General features: G+C 34.7%; 2 protein-coding genes across 2 annotated transcripts; one reads left to right on the plus strand and one right to left on the minus strand.

Annotated features, from left to right (window-relative positions):
* Positions 1-8681: 8681 nt before the first annotated feature.
* On the minus strand, positions 8682-9771 carry LOC127122217 (chlorophyll a-b binding protein of LHCII type 1). Its single transcript, XM_051052594.1, has one exon. It carries the CDS (start codon positions 9578-9580, stop codon positions 8786-8788), a length of 795 nt encoding a protein of 264 aa, XP_050908551.1. The 5' UTR covers positions 9581-9771; the 3' UTR covers positions 8682-8785.
* Positions 9772-24605: 14834 nt separating this feature from the next.
* Positions 24606-25142, plus strand: LOC127095812 (chlorophyll a-b binding protein 3, chloroplastic). The gene has a single exon (XM_051034449.1). The coding sequence runs from the start codon at positions 24606-24608 to the stop codon at positions 25140-25142; it is 537 nt and encodes a 178-aa protein (XP_050890406.1).

Below are 25142 nucleotides of genomic sequence, written 5' to 3' on the forward strand. Positions count from 1 at the left end.
ATTCCCCAATTCACGCTTTGGTTGGTCACCTATTATATGCCCAGTAACCGGCATCCCTGGTGTTCCTCCCCTTCTGCTCCCTATTATGACTTTTTATCCCCTGTGGAGTCAGATTTTCCTGAGTTGAAATATACCTTTTTAGGTCTTCCTCGGATGATTTGGTTGATTGATATCTCTCACCCTTATACCGGTCTTAGATACTCATTCTTCCCGGGCATGTTGTTCTCTCACCCTTATACCGATGTTCAAATCACACGTCTCTTTGAGCTTATTACCCAGTAACCAGTAATACCTCATCCTGCTGCTCCCCCCCAGGAGAGTCCTTTTGGACATCCCCAGCGAGATCCCTTAGTGGATTTTCTTTGTCCAGATTTTTATCCGAAGTATCCGTTGCGGATAATTTTTGGCTGTATTGGCATATTCCCAAGTACGGGCGTCTTCTAATCAGCTCAAGTCTTTCCATTGGATTTATTCCCTTTGGAATTCTTTTCCCCAAGCTTTGAGTCGTGACCTGCTCACGCGTTTTTCACCCTTTACTCCCCCAGAGTCTTTGTCTCCTTAGTGAGTGTATTACTCCTTTGGGATTTTTAGTTTCTCCGGATTTCTTTTTCTTTTGTGGACGCCTATCCCCACAGAGTTTTACCATTTGCATGCATACATCTGCATCATGAGGTCTCTTAGGGACCAAAATTCATCTCTTCGTTATTATTTAAGCCCATTCTACCTCGTAGAGACGAAGATTTTAACCTTCACTTCTCCGGCTAGAATGACCTTAAATAGGGGCATCTGTAAGACCCTAATTTTGTCCCTAAGATCCCTCATGGCATCATAACATTGCATTTGCATTGCCTAAAGGATCCTTAGCATCTTGGTTCCCTTTGCCTTTGGGTGGGACTTCTTGAGAGTGGTTTGAGATCACCAAGCATGCTTGAATTGTATATCATTTTCTTTTCTTATTTTGTTTACTAACCTAAAGCACAAAAATATGTCACTAACATATTTTGTTTGTAGCTTGAGCAATCACAAGGTCAAGAGCTTCAAGGAGATCACTTATGCAATGGTAAGGTCAAGAGGAGATGATAGCAAGCATGGTAATGGTTCCCAAAGCTCTCATCCATCAAATATGCCTCCCTGGCATCTCAATTCATCGTTTTGATCAAAGCAAGTCAAAGGGTTTGAGGTTGGTTCCCAAGGAAACCCTAATTCATCTGTGTACCACAATGCCTTGCTCCTGAAGCAACCACAGCCCATGATCAAATACAATCAAGGGAAGTTCTTTAATTCATCATTTCATGCATACTTGAACTTATTTGAGTGTCCTCAATAATCAATTCATCAAGATATGAGTCATGGACTTGAGAAGTTGATCAGTCAATTCATCTGACTATTTCGAAATGCACTGAGACCTAACTTTTTATGTGTTGGTAAATTGGAGATGGTTTCAAAAGAAAAAATGTTCTTAAGGACAATATGCACAACTTTAATGTTCATCAAAAATTGATTTGAAGCTTGTAAGGCCATCTGTCAATCCAATACATTATAGATCATTTTGACTGAAACCCTAATTTTGGGTCAACTTCCCAAGGACATAACTCATTCATTTTTTATGATTTTGAGGTGGGATCAAATGAATTGGAAAGTTTAAGATGTCTAATTCAAATGTTATGTTGAACAAAATTTCCAAATCTCAAAGGAAATACATGTGATAATGCAAGACATTATAGGTCCTTTTGGGTCAAATGCATTAAAAGGCAAAAAAGTCCAACTTCAAGTGCCCATAACTCTTTTATAAAAACTCCAAATGATGCAAAATTTAAGTCCATTTTGATTTTCTTGAAAAGATCTACAACTTTTTTGTCGAAGATGTTTTCATATGAGGCTTGCATCATCAAAACATAAGGGCTTGAACATGGGCCAAATTTGGAAACCTTGCATTGACACTTTTTGCACATCACACTTTAAACTCAAAATTCACTAATTTCCACACTTCAAATGAGTTTTTGTCCAACATAACATTTGTTCCTTATATAAAGACCTTTCTAACCATTACCCACATGCTTATGTTTGGATTTTCTAATTGGCATTTTCGAAGAGGTGAATGTTTAGGTTCAATTGTGGAATTCATGTTGAAATCTTGATGCACAAGCAAATTCAAAGCAAACTACACGTCCATTTCATTCCAGACTGAGCTCAGCTTGCAATTGGCATTGTTTTTGGGCCTTGTGCATGATCATGCAAGCCCATGCAAGGATTGTCCATGTTCATGCACACGGATTAGATCATGATTTCCTTGCCACTCACTCTATAAATAGAGATCCTATTCCATTCAAAAGGGATCCCTGATTCAACCTGTTATACTGCACAAATCTATCCATAGCCATTACTAAAGGAATTTCATTTTTCTTCTAAAAAATTCAGATCTGAATTTCAACTTCCTTGGTTGATTTTCAGCCCTATAATTCCTCAGCCTTGCTTCCTCTTTATCACTAGATCTCATTGCAAGCTTTGGTTGTGAAAGATCGTGCTCTCCATACCTGCATTTCAAAGGTGGATATCAGAACTTTTTCTCTTCGAAACAATTTGATCCTTGCTTATTTCTTGAGTTCCTTGGTCTGGCTGAAGTCCTCTCAATAGAGGCATTTGATTTGTGCTTTCAATTTTGTAAAAACATGAAGTTCATGATGAACACCATCATACTTCCATCTCTGATTTCTCCATTTATAGAAATCTAGAGTGTAAGTGAATGGTATAGGAGTGATGTACATCACTTCCTCTTTCGATTGATGCCTGAATCGCGTGTTTCGGCGCACATTTGCTCTTCTGCAAATTTGAGCTCTCACCGGAGCTAGCCGGAGAAGACGGTGGCGTTGGCCACCGTCCCAACTCCAGATCCAAATGTGGCCGTCCGTTTCTATTTCCAGATCTAATCCTGGTTGTCCAAACTTATGACTTATTTAAATACCATGTGTGGTTGCATTGACTGTGGAACACGTTGGACGCGCGCCTCTGGATGCTTGGATCTGCCAGCTCAATTAATGAGCTTAGATCCAAGGGCTCTCATTTTTTGCCATTTCTAATTTCTGATTTCTATTTTTTTATTTATTTTAATTCCAATTATTTTCAAAAATCAATATCTCTCTCATTTTTAATCCAAAAATTATGGGACCAATTGCATTAGTCTCCAAATAAATTCTAGTTTCTATTTCTGATTTTTAATATTTTTTATTTTGTCATTTGATATTTTTTGTGAATTTTCTATTTTCTAGTTATTTTTAATTCATTTTAAATAGTTTTTGATATTCAAAAAATACAAAAATATTTTCCTAACCTATTTGAATGATGATGGATCTATGAAAATATTCTCATCAATTTTTAAATTGATTTGAGATTTATTTGAGATTTTAGTTCAATTAGGTTATTTTCATTCATTTTTAATTGATTAAAAATAGTTTCTGACTTTTAAAAATGCTGAAATTTTTTGTCAAACTTTGTTTGACCTTGTTGAACTTGGGATAAATCACTTGGACCTTTCAAGGTTGATTTGAAGTGATTTTGAAGTTTGACCTTTCCATTATTTTTAATTCAAGTTTATTTTAAATATTAAAAATGCCAAAAATATTTTGTTCATTTCTTGACTTCCAATCTTCATCTCACTTCTGTTTTTGATTGTTTGACTTTGACTTTCAATGTCATTGGTCAACATATGATGATTGGTACATTCTATTTCATTTAATGCATTTGTATTTTTGCCTTCTTTTATTCCATCCTTCATCTCCTTCTTCTTCTTCTTATCTTTTTTTTGATCAATGAGTTGAAGGTTGATAAGTTAGCATTGATTAGGGAGACTTAATCTTCCTTGATCCAAATCTAATTCATCTTGATCAATAGATCAAGTGAATGGCTTTGCATTAAGGATAGGTTGTTTTCTAAATCATGCAAAAGGCTTAAACCAATACAAGATCAATTCTCTTTTTCTTTTTTGGCATGGCAAGTTGTTGGGACTTGGTTCACTAATCAAGACTCCTAACTTGTGTTTGTTGCCTATATTATTATTGACCGGCCTCAGATAGTTGTGACTTCTACATAAGTCCAATTACGATTGCTTAACATAGCGCTAAATTTGCCTTATGGCACACTAACTACTAACACTAACTATTGACAATTAACATTTACTTTTTGCTCTTTACTTTTATGCAATTTACTATTCTTGAACATATTATCCATTTGCTTTTCTCTTTGCTCACTTGAGCACATGTTTATGTTAATGCCATTTGTCTTCTGCTCACTTGAGCACATAATTGTGTATATATTATTATGCTTGTGTTTTGTTTTGATTGTTGTGAACCCAATGCAAATAAAAGGACTTAGTCTCTAAGACCTTCCATATGCAAAGAAATGGAGAAATGGACTTAGATTCTAGGACTTTCCTTATGCAAAATTGGAGTAAATGGACCTTAATGATGAAGATGGATTAGAAGGACCAAATCTCTAAACTCACTCTTGTCCATTCTTGTTTTATTTCATTGGAACTTTTGATGTGTGTGCTTTTGTGCTAGGGAATTCTATGAGAGCTCGAATTGGAGAAACCATTGCCATGTTCATCCAAAGTGAAAGACACAAGATACATTGAGGAACTCTTAAGAGACTTGTTTGATTGCTTATGCTTTGTGTGATTGCTTATTTCAAAGGATGAAAGCTACTTGGATCATCAATATGATTTCAAGAGAGGGACTCCATTGTGGTTTTGTTTCCTCTCCCCTTTCCTTTTTGCTTTACTTAGGACTTAGCCCTTCTTCTTCTTCTCTCCACTCTAACCCAAGCCAAAACTCTTTGTGCAAACATTTGACTTTTGTTTTCAAACATTAGAAACCTAAGCCTTATGCTTTTGATTTTCAAACTTTCTTTTCATAACACTTATTTTGAATTGAATCTTTAAGTCAACTTTGACCATTTTTGTATATACTTCTAATTGGTAAACATAACCCATTCAAATGTCTTTTTGTGGTTCCAATGGCCACTTTCTTAATCAAAATCTTTCATAACCTTTAGCTATTAGGTTTGAGTTATCCTTGTGGTAGATGTAATGCTCAACTATATCCTTAGTGATGGACAATGAGTCTTCCATGCTTATTATAGGGTTAACCCCTCACTAGCATGTTGAAGCTATCCTCACATGGTGGATTTGTGGTTTGGTTGAGTTTTCTCCCTTTGATAACAAAAGACCTTAAGGCTTTTGGACCAATCAATTCACCAACTTGTTTTTTGAGATTTTTACCCCGAACTACGAGGTTTTGATCCTAATCTTTTTATAAGATGGTACGTAGGCAATGGGTTTATCCATCCAAACACAAAATGTAAATAACTTGTACATTCTCTTCTCATCTCTTCAATCATGTTTGCACAAACAAAAAATTTCACAAGACAACAACCTTTACAACAAGTATGAAAAGGGCTCCCTAGGAGTACCTAGGATGTTTTGGGTGCCTAACACCTTCCCATTGCATAACCAACCCCCTTACCCAGATCTCTGTTTCTTTTACTAGTTTTTGTTAAAACTATTAGGTTTTTGTTCGCTTTCTAACCATTCCTTTGGATAAATAGAAGTGCGGTGGCGACTCGACTTGTATGATTTACCTTGGATTTAGTCAATATCTCTAATGGTAACGAATATCCCGCTACATATATATATATATATATATATATATATATATATATATATATATATATATATATATATATATATATATATATATATATATATATATATGATGTTTTCTTAAAAAAAAATTCTTTATGACTGTGTACAACTACAGGAAATTCGGAGTACGACCAAGAGTATCGATGCTCGAAGCACCTAAAGTTATGAGTGATGTCAAAGATGTTTTGTACGCCCGAATAAAGCAATCAATTCCTCATCTAAACTCAGGAGTGTCGTCTGAGATGATTTGCACGTTCGATTAAAGTAATTCATTCCTCACCTAAACTCACGGGTGTTGTCGGAGATGCTTTGTACATCCGACTAAAGTTGTTAATTCCCCACCTAAAGTCAAGGGTGTTATCGAAGACGCTTTGTATGTCTAGTTAAAGCAATCAATTCCCCACCTAAAGTCAAGGGTGTTATCGAAGACGCTTTGTATGTCTCGTTAAAGCAATCAATTTCCCACCTAAAGTCAAGGGTGATGTTTGAGACGCTTTGTACGTACGACTAAATTACTTAATCCCCCACACGAAATAATGGCCCACCCTCGTAAGGCACCCGACCACTCAAGATGTCATGGTGGGTTGGTAACACGTCTACCTTTTGACTGGCTTTTCACCTGGTAGGGGGAAGGGGAACCGACCTTTGGCTAAGAATGACCTCAATGACATCCAATAAGCTTCGAGGAAAGACCTCATAAGTTGGAAAAGATCCGGAGATATGCACTCAGGATCCCAGAAAACACCTTAAAACAGGTAATGAAAAGAAATAAAACCAGTATTCTATTTTTCGTTTTCATAATGACGTCCACTGAACTTCAATGGAAGACCTCGTAAGTTCACAAAGATTCAAATCTATGCACTCAGAGTTATACAAACGCCTTTAAAAAAGTGACGTTCATTTAACTTATAGGAAATACCTTGTAAGTTCAAAAAGATCCAGAGCCATGCACCTAGGATCATACAAATATACCTTAAGTAGGTAACAAAAATTATTTCATTTGATAATAAAATGTATTTTACATGCTTTTCCATTACAAGGTGCTATCAAGAAGTACCAAAAAAAGAAATAACATATATCCCTGGAGGGTGTACCTCCACAAAGATGCAATTTCCCCATCTATGACGACTTGATCCCATTATATTTTCTCCCTGAAAATCTTCAAAGGGTGATGAAAGTATTCCACTTGTTGGAAAGCATTTTCAAATGACTATGAAACCTCCTCAAGGGTGGGACTTGTACAAGCAGCCACTTGTTGGGTCAATGAAGCGTTATGAGAAAGCAACAAATCTAATTTCCTTGTGAACGGACCCCAAACTACTTCAAATAGTAGATAGATCTTGGTTATTTATCGTCACAGTCCTCATCAAATGAGTCACCTGATCACAAAGAGAACCAACAAGCTTCAAGGGAAGCAAAATTTTATTCGCTCCAGCGAGAGAGGTAGAAATTTTCTTTTCTTTCTACAGGTACCTATACCACTGAAGCTTCAGGTCACATACATTATCCTCCATTCGATGCTTTTTAGCACGATGTCATTCGGACCAGAAAGCCTCCCAGTTACCGGATGCGCCAAGGGCCAGGGGAACCTAGGCATGCTGGATATATCAGGATAGAGTACCTAGTTCTTCCTCCAGAAAGGCTAGCCGGCTAAACGCACGAGGTTGGCGATCCTCAGAAGAACGAGAACCAAATCCCGTCAATAAAGGGAAGACCGTCAAACTGGGGTATTCAGTAAAGTTGACAAGTTCTCTGCAGCGACGTTATTCCTGACTGACCATACTCTCCTCCTTAGAAGCTAGAACTTCTCTTCATTATCCATACATTTTGCATACATTTATGAGTAAATCAAATACATAATAAATATACAGATTAAAAATATCAAAAGCCCCAAAAGTTTCAAAGTTTACAAAAAATGGTTTCTCTCTCTTCCTCAGAGCGAGCTCTTATTAATAATTGGACATCAATAAGACACTTTAAATGTTTCTTATCAACCTCTTCCATCGGGGTAGCTCCCCCTATATATCCCATATTGCTGATAAACTTCATTAATCGACCCTTCTGATACCGAGCCTCATCAGAGAGATCATTTTCATTATATACAAAAAGATGATTCTCCTATAGAAAGTGACCCTCAATCCAATACCTGAAGAACAAGTCAAAACACCTTCCCTCCATTCCACCAATTATATAATAAATTGCAGCATGAGCTTCATGGCTGACAAGGGTTACCAAAAAGAATCGGTCTTTAGAAAGTGGAAGCTTTGGAAGATGTTTGAACAGGCCCGACCTAAGGCCAAGGCAAGTGAGGCTATGGCCTTGGGCCTCACTTTGTTGGACTATAAAAAGATTATAAAAAAGAAAATTTCTTAATGCATCATATATGTTTCTTAAGTACTATCCGAAAATACAAAAATGCCATATGTTTTCGAATATACATCTTCGACCGCACCCCAATACATATGTTTTATTCGTTTTCAGAATAAAAATAAATATTTTTTAATGTAATTTGAAGATTAGATTGATAAGTTTTAGATTGCACAATACTAATTGTCAAGTTAATTATTTGAATACATTTGAACTTTTGTAAATGTATAGATGTATATGCATGTCAACTTAACTAGTCATTACTGCAGTGAAAAACTAGGCTGAGTGAGCCTTTTTATCTTAACAACTTTGTTGTTTTGTGATGCAAGTTTTGATTCATAATCTTTCAGTCAATTTTATATTTAAAGTCAAATCGTCTTTCAAATGGTAACACCTCATAAATTTGCCTACGCTTCAGCTGTTCTTATTCATGCAAATTTTCTAATGTAATGAATGTTACAGGAATGATTTACAAGTTTGGACTTCATTCACTGTGCCAATACCACTGGTATGAAGCTCTGAATTTTATATTGGAATAGGTACTCAATTTCGTAAATGTCAAATACTTGCCTCAAATATCCAAGATTAAGACAAATAATTAACAAAATCTAGAATATGCAATGAAAAGATGCAACCCTGCATGATATGACAACATTCATTTCAGTCTCTTAATGCACCATATATTTTACAAAGTTAGTCACTTATCATTGTTTATTTCTCTCACTTTCCAGGAGCAAAGTTTGTGGCATATGCCCAAGCATTGTTGTTAACTGGATCAGCCAGGTGGTCAGCAAGATTTTCTATAGGTCCTTTTCCTGTTACAATAGCTTGAACGAAGAATCCAAACATTGAGAACATCGCTAACCTACCATTCTTCAGTTCTTTCACCTTCAACTCTGCAAATGCTTCTGGATCTTCGGCAAGGCCTAATGGATCAAAGCTACCACCCGGGTACAATGGATCAACCACCTCACCAAGAGGTCCACCGGCAATGCGGTAACCTTCCACTGCTCCCATTAAGATAACCTGAGTCGCCCATATCGCAAGAATGCTCTGTGCGTGGACAAGGCTTGGGTTACCCAAGTAGTCTAGTCCACCCTCACTGAAGATTTGTGATCCTGCCTTGAACCACACTGCCTCGCCAAATTTGACACCGTTGCGAGCCAAGAGCTCCGGGAAGACGCATCCCAAGGCTCCCAACATAGCCCACCTGCTGTGGATGACCTCTAGTTCACGGTTTTTGGAAAAGGTCTCCGGATCAGCGGAAAGTCCAGCAGTGTCCCAACCGTAGTCACCGGGGAATTCACCGGTGAGGTAGGATGGAGCTTCACCGGAGAATGGACCCAAGTATTTGGCACGATCCGGTCCATACCATGGACTAGCAGAAGAAACCTTCTTTGTGACTGTCTTTCTCATTGTGACTCTTCCCACACCAAAGTCCTGAGTGGATGGGGAAAGCTTGATTGCCTTCCCAACCAATGATGAAGAAGAGAGAGACATTGTGGAAGCGGCCATTGTAGTATTTTGGTGGTTACTGAGTTAACAAATGAATATTTGTATTGGCAATGTTGAGGATGGTTATTGAATGTGATGAGTTATGAGTGTTATTTATATATGCGGTTTCAACTGTGAAAAATGAATGGTACATATCTTATGAAATCTATGTCTATGTTTCTATTGGCTTCTAGCATTTCATTTTGTTTCTCCAACCACACAATCTTTAGAAGCTATTTTCTTTTATTTCCCAAAGATATCAAATATCCACAATATCTGATATAAAATACTTGTTCCATCCAATAAGAGTTGCCCAATTATGATTTATGGATAGGAAAATCAATATGTGTTGATGAGGGACCACAGTGCACATTGGTCCCATTCCAAGTTAATTTGTGGTGTGTGTTGCTGCTTCACTTTACATAGAGAAAATATATTTCTTTTCCTGCTCATTGAATAAAAGATACTGTATTTATCCTAATTTTAAGTCATTTTATCATATTCTACATACTGTTTATGGAAGCAATACAAAATAGGCACACAAGGATGTTGAAAGCTTAAACAGACCAATCCTCACTTTATTTTTTAAAAATAAAAATAAAAATGATAAGATAGATAATTTTTTTTTAACTTGATGTTTTTTTTATATATGATTGATAATCTAGTGTTATTCAATGTTATAAAATTAAAATAGTAAGATGAAAATAAAACCGACTCATATAAGTCTTCATAATTTATTACTTCTTATTTAATAAATAGTTTCTTCTTTAAATAAAAGTTAAATAATGTAACATTCAAATAATTTTTTTTCTTCCAAGTTCTAGTATTTGGGGTTGCTTTGTTTAAAGTCATAACAAAACTCTATATTAACTTTAATGCAAAATTTATTTATATATATCGAGATTTAAATTTGAGATTTCGGAACCAGTACACTCTCCTTGTATGTGTCTCATAAAGTTCATAAGTGATAATTTAGAAACTTGTTGACGATGCCTATGAGACTTATTATTCCACTTAGGATTCACATGTTGATGATGTAGTTGTCTTCCGTACAATTTACATCAGTACAATGGATTAGAGGAGACAAAATTAATGCACATGGTAATCATGTGTGACATGATATTGAGACATGTTACTTGACATTGTGCATTCAGTTTTCTAAATAGGAATACCACATATATTCTTTGAATTTGATGTCTCACCAGTATGTATAACAGTTTTCATGTCTTTGAAGGGCATAACATTGTTTGCTTGATTAGATTCACCTTCCTCATCATTATTGACATTGTAGATTCTTCTTTGTTTCCTTGGAAAACTTGAGCATTTAGCTTGAATATGTCCAAAATCTTTGCGTTTAAGACATTGATCCAGTTGAGTTTTCATCACCTATTCCTTTACGCTGAAATTTACACCTCTTGAGATTGTGTTGCTGATTATCTCAAACATTTATAGAGACATTAATCCCAGATCTCATATTTAGATTTCTCATGACTTTACTAAAGATCTTAGCAAGCCTGAGACTTTCTTCAGTATCATAATATATTTGGTCTTCACAATCTTCATAAGTTTGTCTTCAGCTCTATTTTTTTTTTTGGAGGATTCTTAATACCATACAGACTCTTTGGTCGGTGAACTTCTACTCCTTCTTTAAAATTCTCCATCTTGAACAAAATAAGAATCTAGAACACACCCAAATAGAACATGGTGCCTGCTCTGATGTCTATTGAAATTCTATTCTATGCAGGGACAGATGTTGGACCATGTGTCTAAGCCAATGTGTTCAACATCTTATACTCGGTTTGACAGATAATATAAAACAAGATTCTAAATCATAAAGCAAATAAAGAACACAAGAGAATTGCTAACTCAATTTGGTGCAACGTCACCTACTTTTGTGGTGCTTCCAACCCAAGAAAGAAAATTCACTCTCAATAGAATTAGTACAACGTGTCTGAGATGAACAACCCTTGTTCAATGCCCATCTTCTTAATTCTTCATGTGCATTTCTATTTAGGACTTCCCCTAAATATGAGACATCTCTCACTTTCTCTCAATCGGTAACCCTGGTGATCCATATAATAATGAGAATATTGATTGTTTGAATTATAACTCAATTATCAAACTAATCTTTATGCCTTTGGATATGAATGCAAGCGCTAAAGTGGTGAACAAACAACAACACAAACAAAAGAATCAAAATAGAAACCCTAACACAAAGATTCTTCAACACTTGCAATCCCTTAAAACATTAAGTTTGAGTTTCTTTAAATAGCAAGGCAACTTCTGGGCTTTTCTCCAATGGGCATAAGATTTGATCACATACAGATTTATAGAGGATTTTGTTTTTGATTTGTTTTTAAAAGTCCTCCAACAAAAAGATTTGATTTGATTCAAATTTAAATCTCCAAATAATTAGATTTAATCTTATTCAATCTGCCAAACAAATCTAATTAACACATTGCTAAAAGATAGCAACAATTCTGATCGAAAAATAACTAGAATTTTTGCTCAGAAACAACAACAATCATGGTCTGCGGACAAAGGTTGTTGCACACATGTTGAAAATTTTGGGCTGACATTTGTCCACGTAACACAATTATGAATCTTGAACAAATCAATTTAAATCTTTACTTGATATAAATCACAATTCCAACATCTCAAGTAAAACTCTGGCCAAAATTGAATCACACTTTAAATCATCTTTAATAGAGCTTTAAGATTTTCTCATTAAGTGAAAATACAAATCTTGTAATTAAAATAAATCAAATAAAATATCTTCATGAAAAAATTGTATAATTAAAACTTCATCTTTTTAGATCAATTTCAGCAAATCTTAGATTGAATAAGACTGAACCAAATCTTCCTTCAAAACAGATACAATTAAATCTTTTCTTCAATGCAAATCAAATCAAATCAAATCTCCTTATTTAAACCATATCCAAATATTTTTTCAAACTGATTTGGATTAACAAAATTCTTCCAAAAGTAATCTCTTGATCGTATGAGAATCAATTCATAATCATATGATGCAATCTATGCAAAACGTGCGCCCATATATCACACAACATCTTCAAGACATGTTACTCAATAAGTTTTCTGGAACAGGTCTTTGTAATAACCTCTGGAATCAAACATAAATAACGTTCAGATTTGCTCACAAAACATTGCTTATAGACTAACATCTTGTGTTTTTAGATTTTTTTTATAGATATTCTGGCATTGTTCATCATCTTCATTCTTAGTCTTTTTCCATTGTTTAGGACCTTCATCTCTAAAGATAGACTTTCAAACGATACTAGCGGTACATTAGGGTATCTAATACTTTTGTGTGAAGTTTGATGTTTGTAACAGGTACATGTATCATTTATTGAATGCAGTTTGGTCTTTACTATTGTTTATCAAGGGGATAATTTCAATATACTCCAAGGAAGACTTTGGCGAGATCAAGTATCAACCGTCTGTAAGACGAATTTGAAAGTTGTCCTTTTTTGGTGGCGTTGGAGAAAGATAGATCGTAGACAAAGTTGAGGGTTGTCCAATATACGATCAGTTAATGGAAATTTCTCATACAAGAAATCAGTGGGATCAAAATGATCGCCACATATGAATACTTGGATTGGTTATTATGGATAATTATTAGGTTATTGGGTTAAGATATTTTAGATATTTTTTTTGTTATCAGTTTGAGTGTCTGCATCAACAGAGGAAATAATCGTGTGATAGTTCGTTGTAACTAAAATGCTTGTATCAAACTTATCAAAATAGTGGAAGATTGTGATTATTTTCCAATGGTTAATTAAAACCATTGAAGAGTGGAGTAGGCAAAGCGATGATAAACGCCGAACCACTATATTTCTCTGTGTATCTTTTCTTCTTCCCTTATCTCATTTAACTTACTAACATCCATTAATTTCACTATTGCATTATTGCTTAATTGCATTGATTGTATGCCACATAAGTTAGACTATGTTTATAAAGATTTAATGTATACGCTTATGTATATGGTGTATCAATCTTTTAATTATCATGAATCCAATTATGACTTGATAGAATATCTCTGTGAAGAGTTTTTAAATTGCTTTGTTTAAAGCGGTTTTGGTTGTCTTGTGATTGACTTGCATTAGAAGCAATCAAACACTTAGTAACATCTTGTATTATTTTATTTGATGCAATTCATTGAGATGCTTCCAAGCTCTCTTGTTTTTGTGTTTTTTTGCATTTCTTAAAATCTCTGATTTTGTTTATAGGACCTAAAATATTTTATTGAACTCCCTTTCTAAACCTCTTTATATACATATTCTCACCCAATATATATATATATATATATATATATATATATATATATATATATATATATATATATATATATATATATATATATATATATATATATATTTACTTACGTTACTTATATGTTTGTAGTAATTATGGGTCAAGTTTAAAAATGCATGATAATAAATGGGATACCATTTAATAATAAAATATCAGTCATAATTATTTTCTCCCAAAAGAAAATTGTTGATTTTTTTAAGGCCAGAACCACTACATCATCAAAGATTATGCATGATATGAAAATAGGTCAATATGAAGAACCATCTTCAAAAACAAATTACTTTAAATGGATCTATTTATGGATATGTTTTAAGCTTTGTAGAAGCAGTTTGTGTAGTTTTGGGATATAAGTCAATTCGAGAGTGTTTTATCGGACCTGGCAAAAAAGAACCGACTAAAAAGTGAGAAATCAAGCAAAAGCTAGAAAAATCAGTGAAAATTGGCTATTGCGATTTTAGGGGTTGGAATGGTTTTTTTTTCAAAATTTAAAAAATTATTACACGAAATTCTTATTTTTATTTTATATTATTGACGTGCAAAATCTTGATTTATAGCATAAATGGACAGTCATGATGAGTTTGGAGAACAAAATCTTAATTATAACCTCTGTTAAATAGGAATATTAACAATGAAACTGATATGACAGAAAACTTATACATTCAAGACTTCTTCCATGGGTCAAAACTATTTATACAAAGCTTACAAAATAAGTAACTCCTAACTGAAAATCAATTATTATTGACTTAATTGATTTTCAGCTACTTAACACACGCACACGCACGCGTGTATGTGTATATATATATATATATATATATATATATATATATATATATATATATATATATATATATATATATATATATATATATATATATATATATATATATATATATATATATAGAATAGTCTGAAGATGATTGTGTGTAACCTTGTTGAATTAATGGAAAAGTCAATTTCTCATACCATTTTGAGGCTATATAGAATTTGGAGTAACTTGCATACTAGGTTAAATTTGGTACATATGCACCTTCATGTGCGACCATGTAAACTTAATCTTGCAATTCTCCATGGAGAAATGAATCGTTAACATTTAACTAACACAATTTTCAGGATAACTCTCATTGTTGACAACTTTGTAACATGTGAGACTATGTCAAATAAATATAATCGCTCTACTTAGTTGTAACCTTTGGAAACTAATCTAGATTTGTACTTCTAAATGTTACCATATACCTTATGTTTTATCTTATAGAATCATATCCTACCAACATGTTTGACACATGGTGAGAGATCAACAAATTTCCATGTGCCATTTTTAGCAACGACATCTAGTCCAGAATTTAGAGCACTTAACCAATGCTCATACTTATATACTTCAACATAAGATTTAGGTTTAATATTTTGTGTGATAGATACAATATATGCATTATGTGTGTGTGTGATAAATGTGTCAAAAAAAGATAAGAATTGACAGGATAAAACATACCTGAGAAGTTTGTGTTTGCTAAATCAGTTAAAGAATTAAATACATAATTTGAAAGGTAAGAAGTCATATGTTTTTCTCTTGTTGGCTTGTTTTGATTTATGATGGTACAATTGGATAAATTTGGCTGATGTAATTAAAATAAATTATGGGATACTCATAAGTATGGTTAGGTAACATTGGTAATATATGTGTGTTTGGTAAGGTACTTGATGTATCTTCTATATTATTAGTTGTGAACTTCAGAGACTTGTTTACTTTGACCTTCAGATCCAGTAGTAAGTTTAGAAGCCACACAGCTTGACATGCAATCACAACACTTGCAATATATTCTTCTTCACAGATTGATAAAGAAACAACTGGTTACTTCTTGTAACACCAAGAAGTAGGACTTTCCATAAACTTAATCAAGTATCCAGAAGTATTTCTTCTGTCAACTCTGTCTCCACACCAATCAGAATCTGAGTAACTCACAAGTTCTGAGTCAGTTTCAGCACCATAAGGGAACAAAACTTCATACTTCAGAGTCCCCTTTATATACCTCAGAATTCTGACAGCAACTTGGTAATGAGGTCACTTCGGTTTACTCATAAACCTATTTACATTCCAACTGCATAGCAAATATCAGGTCTGATATTACACAAATACCTTAGAGAGCCTACCAGCTGCTTGAACATTGTCGCATATACATCATCACCATCAGAATCATAATCAAATTTCGGATTTGTATCAGCAGGTGTGACAACAACTTTACAATTCAGCAGCTCAAATCTCTTCAGAAGCTCAAGTTCATATTTCAGCTGATATAAAATTATGCCTTTCTCAGAGTACATAATCTCCATCCCTAGAAAATAAAGCATATTTCCTATATCAGTTATCTCAAATTCATTCATCAGCTCCTTCTTTAACTTAACTAACTCATGTTCACAACTTCCTGTTAGCAATATGTCATTAACATACAGACACACTAGAATCATATTGCCTTTAGAAGTATGTTGAGTATAGACACCATACTCCATCTCACATTTCTGAAATCCATGCTTCTTGAAAAATGAATCAATTTTTCAGATTTCAAGCTCTAAGGGCTTGCTTCAGCCCATACAAAGCTTTGCGTAATCTGTACACCATCCCTTCCTGATTCTTTTTATCAAATCTAGGAGTTTGTGACACATAAACCTATTCTTCTAATGGACCGTTCAGAAATGCAGATTTCACGTCTAAATGCATCAAAAGCCAATTCCTGTTAGCAACTATCGCAATCACCAGCCTGATTGTTTCATGTCTTGCTACAGGCGCAAACACTTCAAAGTAATCTAACCTAGGTTTCTGCACAAAATCTTTCATAACTAACCTTACTTTGTGTTTTCCAATTGATCCATCTAGCTTTAGCTTCACCTTATAAACACATCTCACACTGATGGCTTTCTTGTTCTTTGGAAGTTCTGTCAACTTCCAAGTCTTATTTCTCTTTATGGCATCAAGTTCTTCTTTCATGGCCTTCATCTAGATTTTATGCTTGAGAGCTTCTTTCATACTCACGGGTTCAGAGTCTACTAACATGGCACACTGAATAACTTCTCCTTCAAAATCCACTTCAGTATCTTATAACATGTCAAACTCTGCAAACTTTCTCGAAATGTTTCTGATTCTTTGTGGCCTCTGAACTTGTTCAGAACCTTCTGATTCTGGAACAATATCAGATGTTGGAACTCCAGAAGTACCGATTTCATAAGCATGACCACCTTCAGAATCTGGAATATTCCTAGAATCTAGACTACCACCAAAATTTGAATCACCATTAGAATCTGGATCATAATCAGATTCTTCCTTATAATCAATCTCTCCTTCTGATTCTGACTCACTCTCAGAATCATTTTCAGGCTCTAACTCATCTTCAAAATCAGAATCAATATCTTCAGAAGTTAACTTTGCACCAAAGTTGGATTGAGAATTGCTCCAATCCCATACTCCTAACTCTTTCACAACAACATCTCTGTTGACTTCAACCTTATTAGTAAATGGAAAATAAAGCTTATAAGCACTTGTACTGTGATGCCCCGCCAGTAATATCACCTTGCTTCTATTATCCAACTTCTTTCTAGTAGCATCTGGAACGTGTTTATAACAGACAAAACCAAATACTCTGAAATGACTCACACTTTTCTTATCTCCAGTCCACCTTTCAAAAGGAAAAATTTCCTTCAGCTTCTTAGTTGGACACCTGTTGAGCATATATGCTGCAGTGGCAACAACTTCTCCCCACAAAGTGTTAGGAAGCTTCTTTTCCTTTAGCATGCTCCTTGTCATATCAAGCAAAGTTCGGTTTCTCCTTTCAGCAAGCCATCGTGTTGATGAGTATATAGAGTTGTCACCTCATGCACAATTCCATTCTCCTCACATAACTTCTTGAACTCTATAGATTTATACTCTCCTCCACCATCAGTTCTGAGAATCTTCAGAGTCTGACCACTCTGTTTCTCAGCCTTGATTCTGAATTTGTTAAATTCAGCAAACACCTCGTGTTTGAAATTTATAAGGGATACCCATGTCATCCTTGTGAACTCATCAACAAATGACATAAAGTATTTATTCCCTCCTAGTGAAGGTTCTGGAAATGGTCCACACATATCAAAATGTACTACTCCCAAAGCATATTTTTCTCCTGGAGCTACTTCTGATGCAAATGGAAGTCTTGGTTGCTTCCCTCTCATGCACACATTGCATGAATTTTCTGGTTTCTTAATTGCATGAATTCTACATACCAGTTTCTTTGAATTCAAATGTCATAAGCTTCTGAAGTTCAAATGACCAAATCTTTTGTGCCACAACTCACTTTCCTTCACAACACTTGTTGCACTAAGGCATTCAAAGTCTGCAGGTTTGACATTCACCTTGAATGTTCTATTCCTTCCCTGTTCTGAGTCCATAATTAGCTTCTAATTACAGTCATACAACTTCAAAAGATTGTCCTTCATGGTAAGTGAGAATCCTTTTTCGACCCACACTCATCAGATTGCTCTTCATGCCAGGAACATACCAGACGTTTTGAATTAACACATATTTGCCATTATTCATAATCACTCTAACATTCTTCATTCCTTCAGCATTCAGATACTTATCATCAACGCATATGATCTTGGTCTCTTCCCAGAGTCAAAATCAACCAACCATTTCTTATTTCCAGTAAGATGGTTTGATCAACGAGTGTCCATATACCACCAGTCTTCTAGAGACTCACTATCAGAATCAGAAGCCATTAATAACACATGTTCATCATCATAACTTTTGGATATATTCGCTTCTTTTGATTTCCTCACCTTGTTTGACCAGCGATCTACAACAAAGTGGCCAAACTTCTTACAACAATAACATTGAATTTTTCTCTTGTTATACTTTTCCTTTCTCTTATGAATTAATTCTAATAGTGACTATAATGTACATATGTTGTGAGATGAGACCGTGGAAAATTCATACTCACTTGATTTCTTGTATGATGTATCAGTAGTCTAATACCAAAGCTACTCATAAATTTCACTTCAGATGGAATTGACTTTTGTAAGACCCTAATTTTGACCCTAAGATCCCTCATGGCATCATATCGTTGCTCTATACATTGCCTCAAGGATCATAGCTTGTTTGGCTCCTTAACCCTAGGGTTAGGACTTGTGTGAGTTGGTTTGAGACCACCAAGCATGCTTGAATTGTATATTATTGCTTTTCTTATTTTGTTTACTAACCAAAAGCACAAAAATATGTCACTAACCTCTTTTGTTTTAAAGCTCAAGCAATCATGAGATCCCTTGTTCCTAGGAGGCTCCTATGCTCAATGAAGTGGCTAGATGAATATGAAAGCAAGCATGACAATGTTCCACAAAGATATCAATCATCATATATGTCTCCCAAGTATCTCAATTTTCCATTTTGATCAAGATAACCCAAAGGGCTTGAGGATTGTTTCCTAAGGAAACCCTAATTCAACTGTGCATTGATTGTGCCTTGCTCATGAAGCAACCTCAACCTATGATTATAAAATCAAGGGAAGTTCTTTCATTCATTATTTTATGCATATATGAGCCTATGTGAGTATCCTCAATCATTCATTCATCAAGATCTGAGGTTTGGCCTTGAGAAGTTGACCAGTCAAATCATCTGACTAATCTGAGATCCACTGAGACCTAACTTTTGATGTGTTTGTAAAATGAATATGACCCTAAGAAAAAATATGTTCTTAAGAACCATATGAACAACTTTCATGTTCATCAAAAATTCATTTGAAACTTGTAAGGTCATCATTCATTTCAAAACATTATAGGTCATTTTGACTGAAACCCTAATTTTGGGTCAACTTCCCAAGGACATAACTTCCTCATTTTTCATTATTTTGAGGTGAGACCAATTGCATTGGAAAGATTACGATGTCTAATTCAAATGTTATGTTGGACAAAATTTCATAATCCTAAAAGAAACACATGTGATAATAGAAAACATTATAGGTCACTTTGGACCAAAACCATTGAATATGAAAAATGTCCAACTTCAAGTGCCCATAACTTTCTCATACAAAATCCAAATGATGCAAACTTTAAGTCCACATTTATCATATTGAAAATATCTACAACTTTTATGTTGAAGGATTTTTCATTTGAGCCTTGAATCAATGAAACAAAAGGGCTTGAAGTTGGTCACTTTTGGAAAAAAATTCAAAAGGAAACCTAGACATGTTTTGTACCTCAAACTTCAAGGTCAGTTTTCACAAATTTCCAAACTCCAAATGGATTTTTTCCCAACATAGCTTTTGTTCCTTATGTCAAGACCTTTCCAACCATTACTCGCACCACCATGTTTAGATTTTCCATGTGGGACTTTCGAAGAGGTGAACATTTATGACCAATTATGCAATTCACATTGAATCTTCATGCACAAGCCATTACAGTTCCAATTGCACGTCCAATTCAACTTAGTGTGATCTCAGCTTGCATTTCCACTCAAGTTTGGGCCTCACATGCGCCTGTACAGGCCCATGCATGGAGGACCCAATGATCATGCACACGAGTATTTCCTCCCTTGGCATCAGGTTCAGCTATAAATACATGCTCTCCCTTATTCAAATCTCAACCTTATGGTGATCTGAAGCTCTGCTGAAATCAAAACGCAACCATACTCAAAGGAATTCTGATTTTTATTTCTCAATTTCAAACTTGAATTTCAACACAATCAGTTGATCTTCAAGTTTCAATTCCTAAGCCTTGCATCCTCATCATCTCCTAATCAAATTGGAAGCAAGAGTTTGAGTAGATCGTGCTGCACAAAGCTGTTCTTCAAAGGTATATCATCAAACTGTTTTGACCTAAATCTCATCATACAATGTGAATTGCTTGTGTTCAAACTGTTTTCTGAAGTCCTCGAGCAAGAGACAGGCCAGTGGTGGTCTTGATTTCATGTTTTGAAGCATTTCAGTTTGCACACCTTAAACTTCAAGCTCAGATTTCTCACTTGATAGAAATCTTAAGGACAATCCAAGGTTACAGGGGTGATGTACATCACTCCAGCTTCATTTTGGTACTTGGCTCGTGCATTTTGGTTGAGGTTCAAAAACCTGCAACTGGTGGCCGGAATTGGTTGGTCCACCGGAGAAGATGGTGGTTTCCACCACCATCCCCACGTGGTTGAACCTAGGCCCTTGGATGAGGCTCACACGATCTAATCTTATCCATTGCTTTGGCTGACTTGTTTTAAATGAGTGTGTTTCGCGCTTGACTCATGACTATGGTACTCCAACGCCTTTGAGCCATTGGATGTGTCCACGTCATTTAATGAATCCTATCCAAGCGCTGTTGATTTTCCTTATTTTCTATTTTCTGTTTTATTTTCTTTTATTCCTTTTTATTTCAAAAATTCATAACTATTTTAATTGAGGTCACAAAAATATGAGACAAACACTAAAATTTTTCTTGAAAAATCTAGTTTCTTAATCTGATTTTTAATTATTTTTGTGACTTCATTTAATATTTTTTGTGAATTATTTTGTTTTTAATAGTTTTTTAATTCATTTTAAATACTTTTTGATATCCAAAAATTCCAAAAATATTTTCTTAACACATGGATCATGATAAGTCTATGAAAAATATTCTCATCAATTTCTTAATTGATTTGAGATTTTAATTCATTTGTGTTATATTTTATTATTTTTAATTGATTTTAAATAGTTTATGTTTTCAAAAATTATTGAGAAAATTTGTCAAACTTTGTTTGACCATGTTAGACCTATGACGATTCAATTGGACTTATCCAAGTTGATTTGAATTGAATTTGAGGTTTGACCATATTTTATTCATTTTATTTTATGTTTTATTTTAATTCCAAAAATACCAAAAAATATGTTTGACTTTGTTAACTTCTAATATTCATTTCTCTTCTGTTTTACATTGGTTGATGATGATTTGATTCACATTTGATCATTATGTTTTTATTATGTCATTTGAATTCTCATTTTGTTCATTTCATCTTCACCTCACTTCTTCTTTTATTTTGGCCAATGAGTTAATGATTTGTGTTTAGTCTTGACATATGAGAGGCTTAACCTTCTTTGATCCAAATCAAACTCAACTTGATCAAAGATCAAGTGAGTTGCTTTGTGTCCAAGATAGGTTGCTTCTTGGTCAAGCAAAGAACCTAAAATCCATACAAGGCCTTTCTCTTTTCTTTTGGCATGGCAATTTGTAGGAGCTTGGCTTACTAGTCATGATCTCTAACTTGTGTTTATTTGCCTATAGTTTTATTGACCAGCCTCAGATAGGTGTGACTACTACATCAGTCCACTTACGATTGCTTAACATAGCGCTAAATTTTCTTATGACACACTAACATTAACCATTAACTACTAACTCTAATTCAAGCATTTAATTTCTTGCAATTTACTTTAATGCAATTTACTTTCTTGCTCATTTATTCATATTGCCTTTTCACTTTGCTCACTTGAGCTCATATTTTATGTTTATGCCATTTTCCTTTTGCTCATTTGAGCTCATTATTGTATATAAATATATTGTTGCTTTGTGTTTGTTTTGTCTTTGTTTGTGTGAACCCAATGCAAAAAAGGAGAAATGACTTAGAATTAGGACCTCACCTATGCTTAAAGGAGTTCAAGAGCAACTAGACCTCATGCCTTTAGAATGCTAAACTTGTTGAAGAGCAACTAGGCCTCATGCCTTTAGAATGCTAAATCTTAAAGTTGACTTCAAAAGACCCCTAATCTAAACTCATTCTTTGTCCATTTCTCTTATTGTATTGTGAACTTTTTGATGTTTGCTCTTGTGTGATAGGGATTCCAAACTTGAGATAGTAAGAAAGACCATTGTCATGAGTATCCAAGTTAAGAGAGACAAGCCAAATGGAGATCCTAGGAGCTTGAATATAATATTTGTTTTGATTGCTTGTTGCTTGCTAAGTCTAAAGGAAATGAGCATATTGAATCATCTTTATGATCTCAAGAAAAGGAACTCCAAGGGTTTTATCTCTTCTCTTATCTTTGCATGTTTAGGATTAGCCCTTCTCTTCTTCTCCTCACTCTAACCCAAGCCAAACTCATTTATGTGCAAACTTTGACTTTGTTTCAAATTAGAAACCTAGGCCTTATGCCTTTGATTTTTCAAACTCTTTACATTAACACTTATTTTGAATGAATCTTAAGTCAACTTTGACCTCATTTTATGAATACTTCTAACTTATAAATACAACTCACTTCAAGTTGTTTTTGTGGTTCCAATGACCACCTTTGTTAAAACTTTTTTGCATAAACATTAGCCATAGGTTTGAGTTATCATAGTGGTTGATGTAAACCTCACCTTATCCTTAGTGATTGGACTGTAAGTCTTCCATACTTATTATAGGATGGATCCCTCACTAGTATGTTGAAGCTCTCCTCACATGGTGGATTGTTGGTTTAGGTTGAGTTTTCTCCCTTTGATAACAAAAGACCTTAAGGCTTTTGACAAATTAATTCACCAATCTTTGAGATTTTTACCCCGAACTACGAGGTTTTGATCCTACCTTTGTGATGGTACGTAGGTTTTGATCCAACAAAATTGTAAATATGTACATTCTTTTTCTCATCCCCCCAATCTTGTTTGCACAAAATATTTTCACAAATACCAACCTACAATACACATTTGCAAAAAGGGCTCCCTTAGAGTACTAAGGATGTTTTGGGTGCTTAAAACCTTCCCATTTCATAACCAACCCCCTTACCCAGATCTCTGACATTTTTATTAGTTTTTGATTTGATAAAACTTCTTACTTGGCTTTTGTTTGCTTTTTAGCCTTTCCTTTGGACAAACAAAAGTGCGGTGGCGACTCGAATTGTATGCTTACTTTTGATTTAGTCAATAAATCATAAGGTAACGAATACCCCGCTACAGTTTTGATACTCATAAATTTTCCTCGACTTTAGTTACCACTTTGTAAATCTCTAATAGTTGTCTCAAGTACAATAGCAGAAGAAGTTGCATCAAAATGCACTGATCAAATTTCTCCACACTTGAACTTTTGCACTCCAAGCAAAACTAGAAATTCAAAATGAAAAAAAAACAAGAACAACCAAAATATGCAATTCCAAAGGTTCTCAGGATACAAAGTGCAAGCAAAATTCTAATTCTAAGTTTCAAGAATATGGAGTTAGTGAGAAACTTTTTCTGACACTCAAAGAAGATAAAGAACAGTTTACCAAATAGTGCATCATGGTGTTTAGGTTAACAGTCAAAGAAGATAAATAGAAAAATCCTCATAGGATAAAATTTCCCTCAACTCTCAAGTGTTTAGGTTAACGTTTTACACTCAAAGCACAACATGAAAGTTAGTACTACCATAAGCTTGAAAAGACTCTAACATCCGTAATTGAATTACATGCACACAAAGATAAAAAATTCTTTTATTCGGTTGTAACTTGGCAGGAGCCGGGTGAGATAAATCCTAAGGGGCTATTAGGTTAAAATTCAAAGTGTCAAAAGAAAATTGAAAAGAGCTGCGAGAGTTGAACTAAAAATATTCCATTCACCTTCAAACAACACTTTTGCATTTTCTCTTCTCTTTTCTCTTTTTATTTTTATTTACGTTTTTTTCTTTCTTTCAGAAGAAATACAATAAGGACAAGAGTTTTATTCCTTCTTTCTTTTCTTATTCTTTTTTCTATTTTTTTTCTTTTCTGGAAAACCTTGAAACATCACAGTTATATCAATGCTAAATCAACCCCACACAACTCCATCAAGCTCTTTCAACCCTTTAAATAAGGCAATTAAGCTTTCCCCATCCACTCAGGACTTTGGGGTGGGAAGAGTTTCAATGAGAAAAACAGTCAAAAAGAAGGTTTCTTCTACTAGTCCATGGTATGGACCAGATCGTGCCAAATACTTGGGTCCATTTTCCGGTGAAGCTCCATCATACCTCACCGGTGAATTCCCCGATGACTACGGTTGGGACACTGCTGGACTTTCCGCTGATCCGGAGACCTTTTCCAAAAATCGTGAACTAGAGGTCATTCATAGCAGGTGGGCTATGTTGGGAGCCTTGGGGTGCGTCTTCCCTGAGCTCTTGGCTCGCAACGGTGTCAAATTCGGCGAGGCAGTGTGGTTCAAGGCAGGATCACAAATCTTTAGTGAGGGTGGACTTGACTACTTGGGTAACCCAAGCCTTGTCCACGCACAGAGCATTCTTGCGATATGGGCAACTCAAGTTATCTTAATGGGAGCCCTTCTCTTATCTTTGCATGTTTAG

This window comes from Lathyrus oleraceus, chromosome 1 (genome assembly GCF_024323335.1).
Source record: "Lathyrus oleraceus cultivar Zhongwan6 chromosome 1, CAAS_Psat_ZW6_1.0, whole genome shotgun sequence".
NCBI classification, from domain to species: Eukaryota; Viridiplantae; Streptophyta; class Magnoliopsida; order Fabales; family Fabaceae; genus Lathyrus; species Lathyrus oleraceus.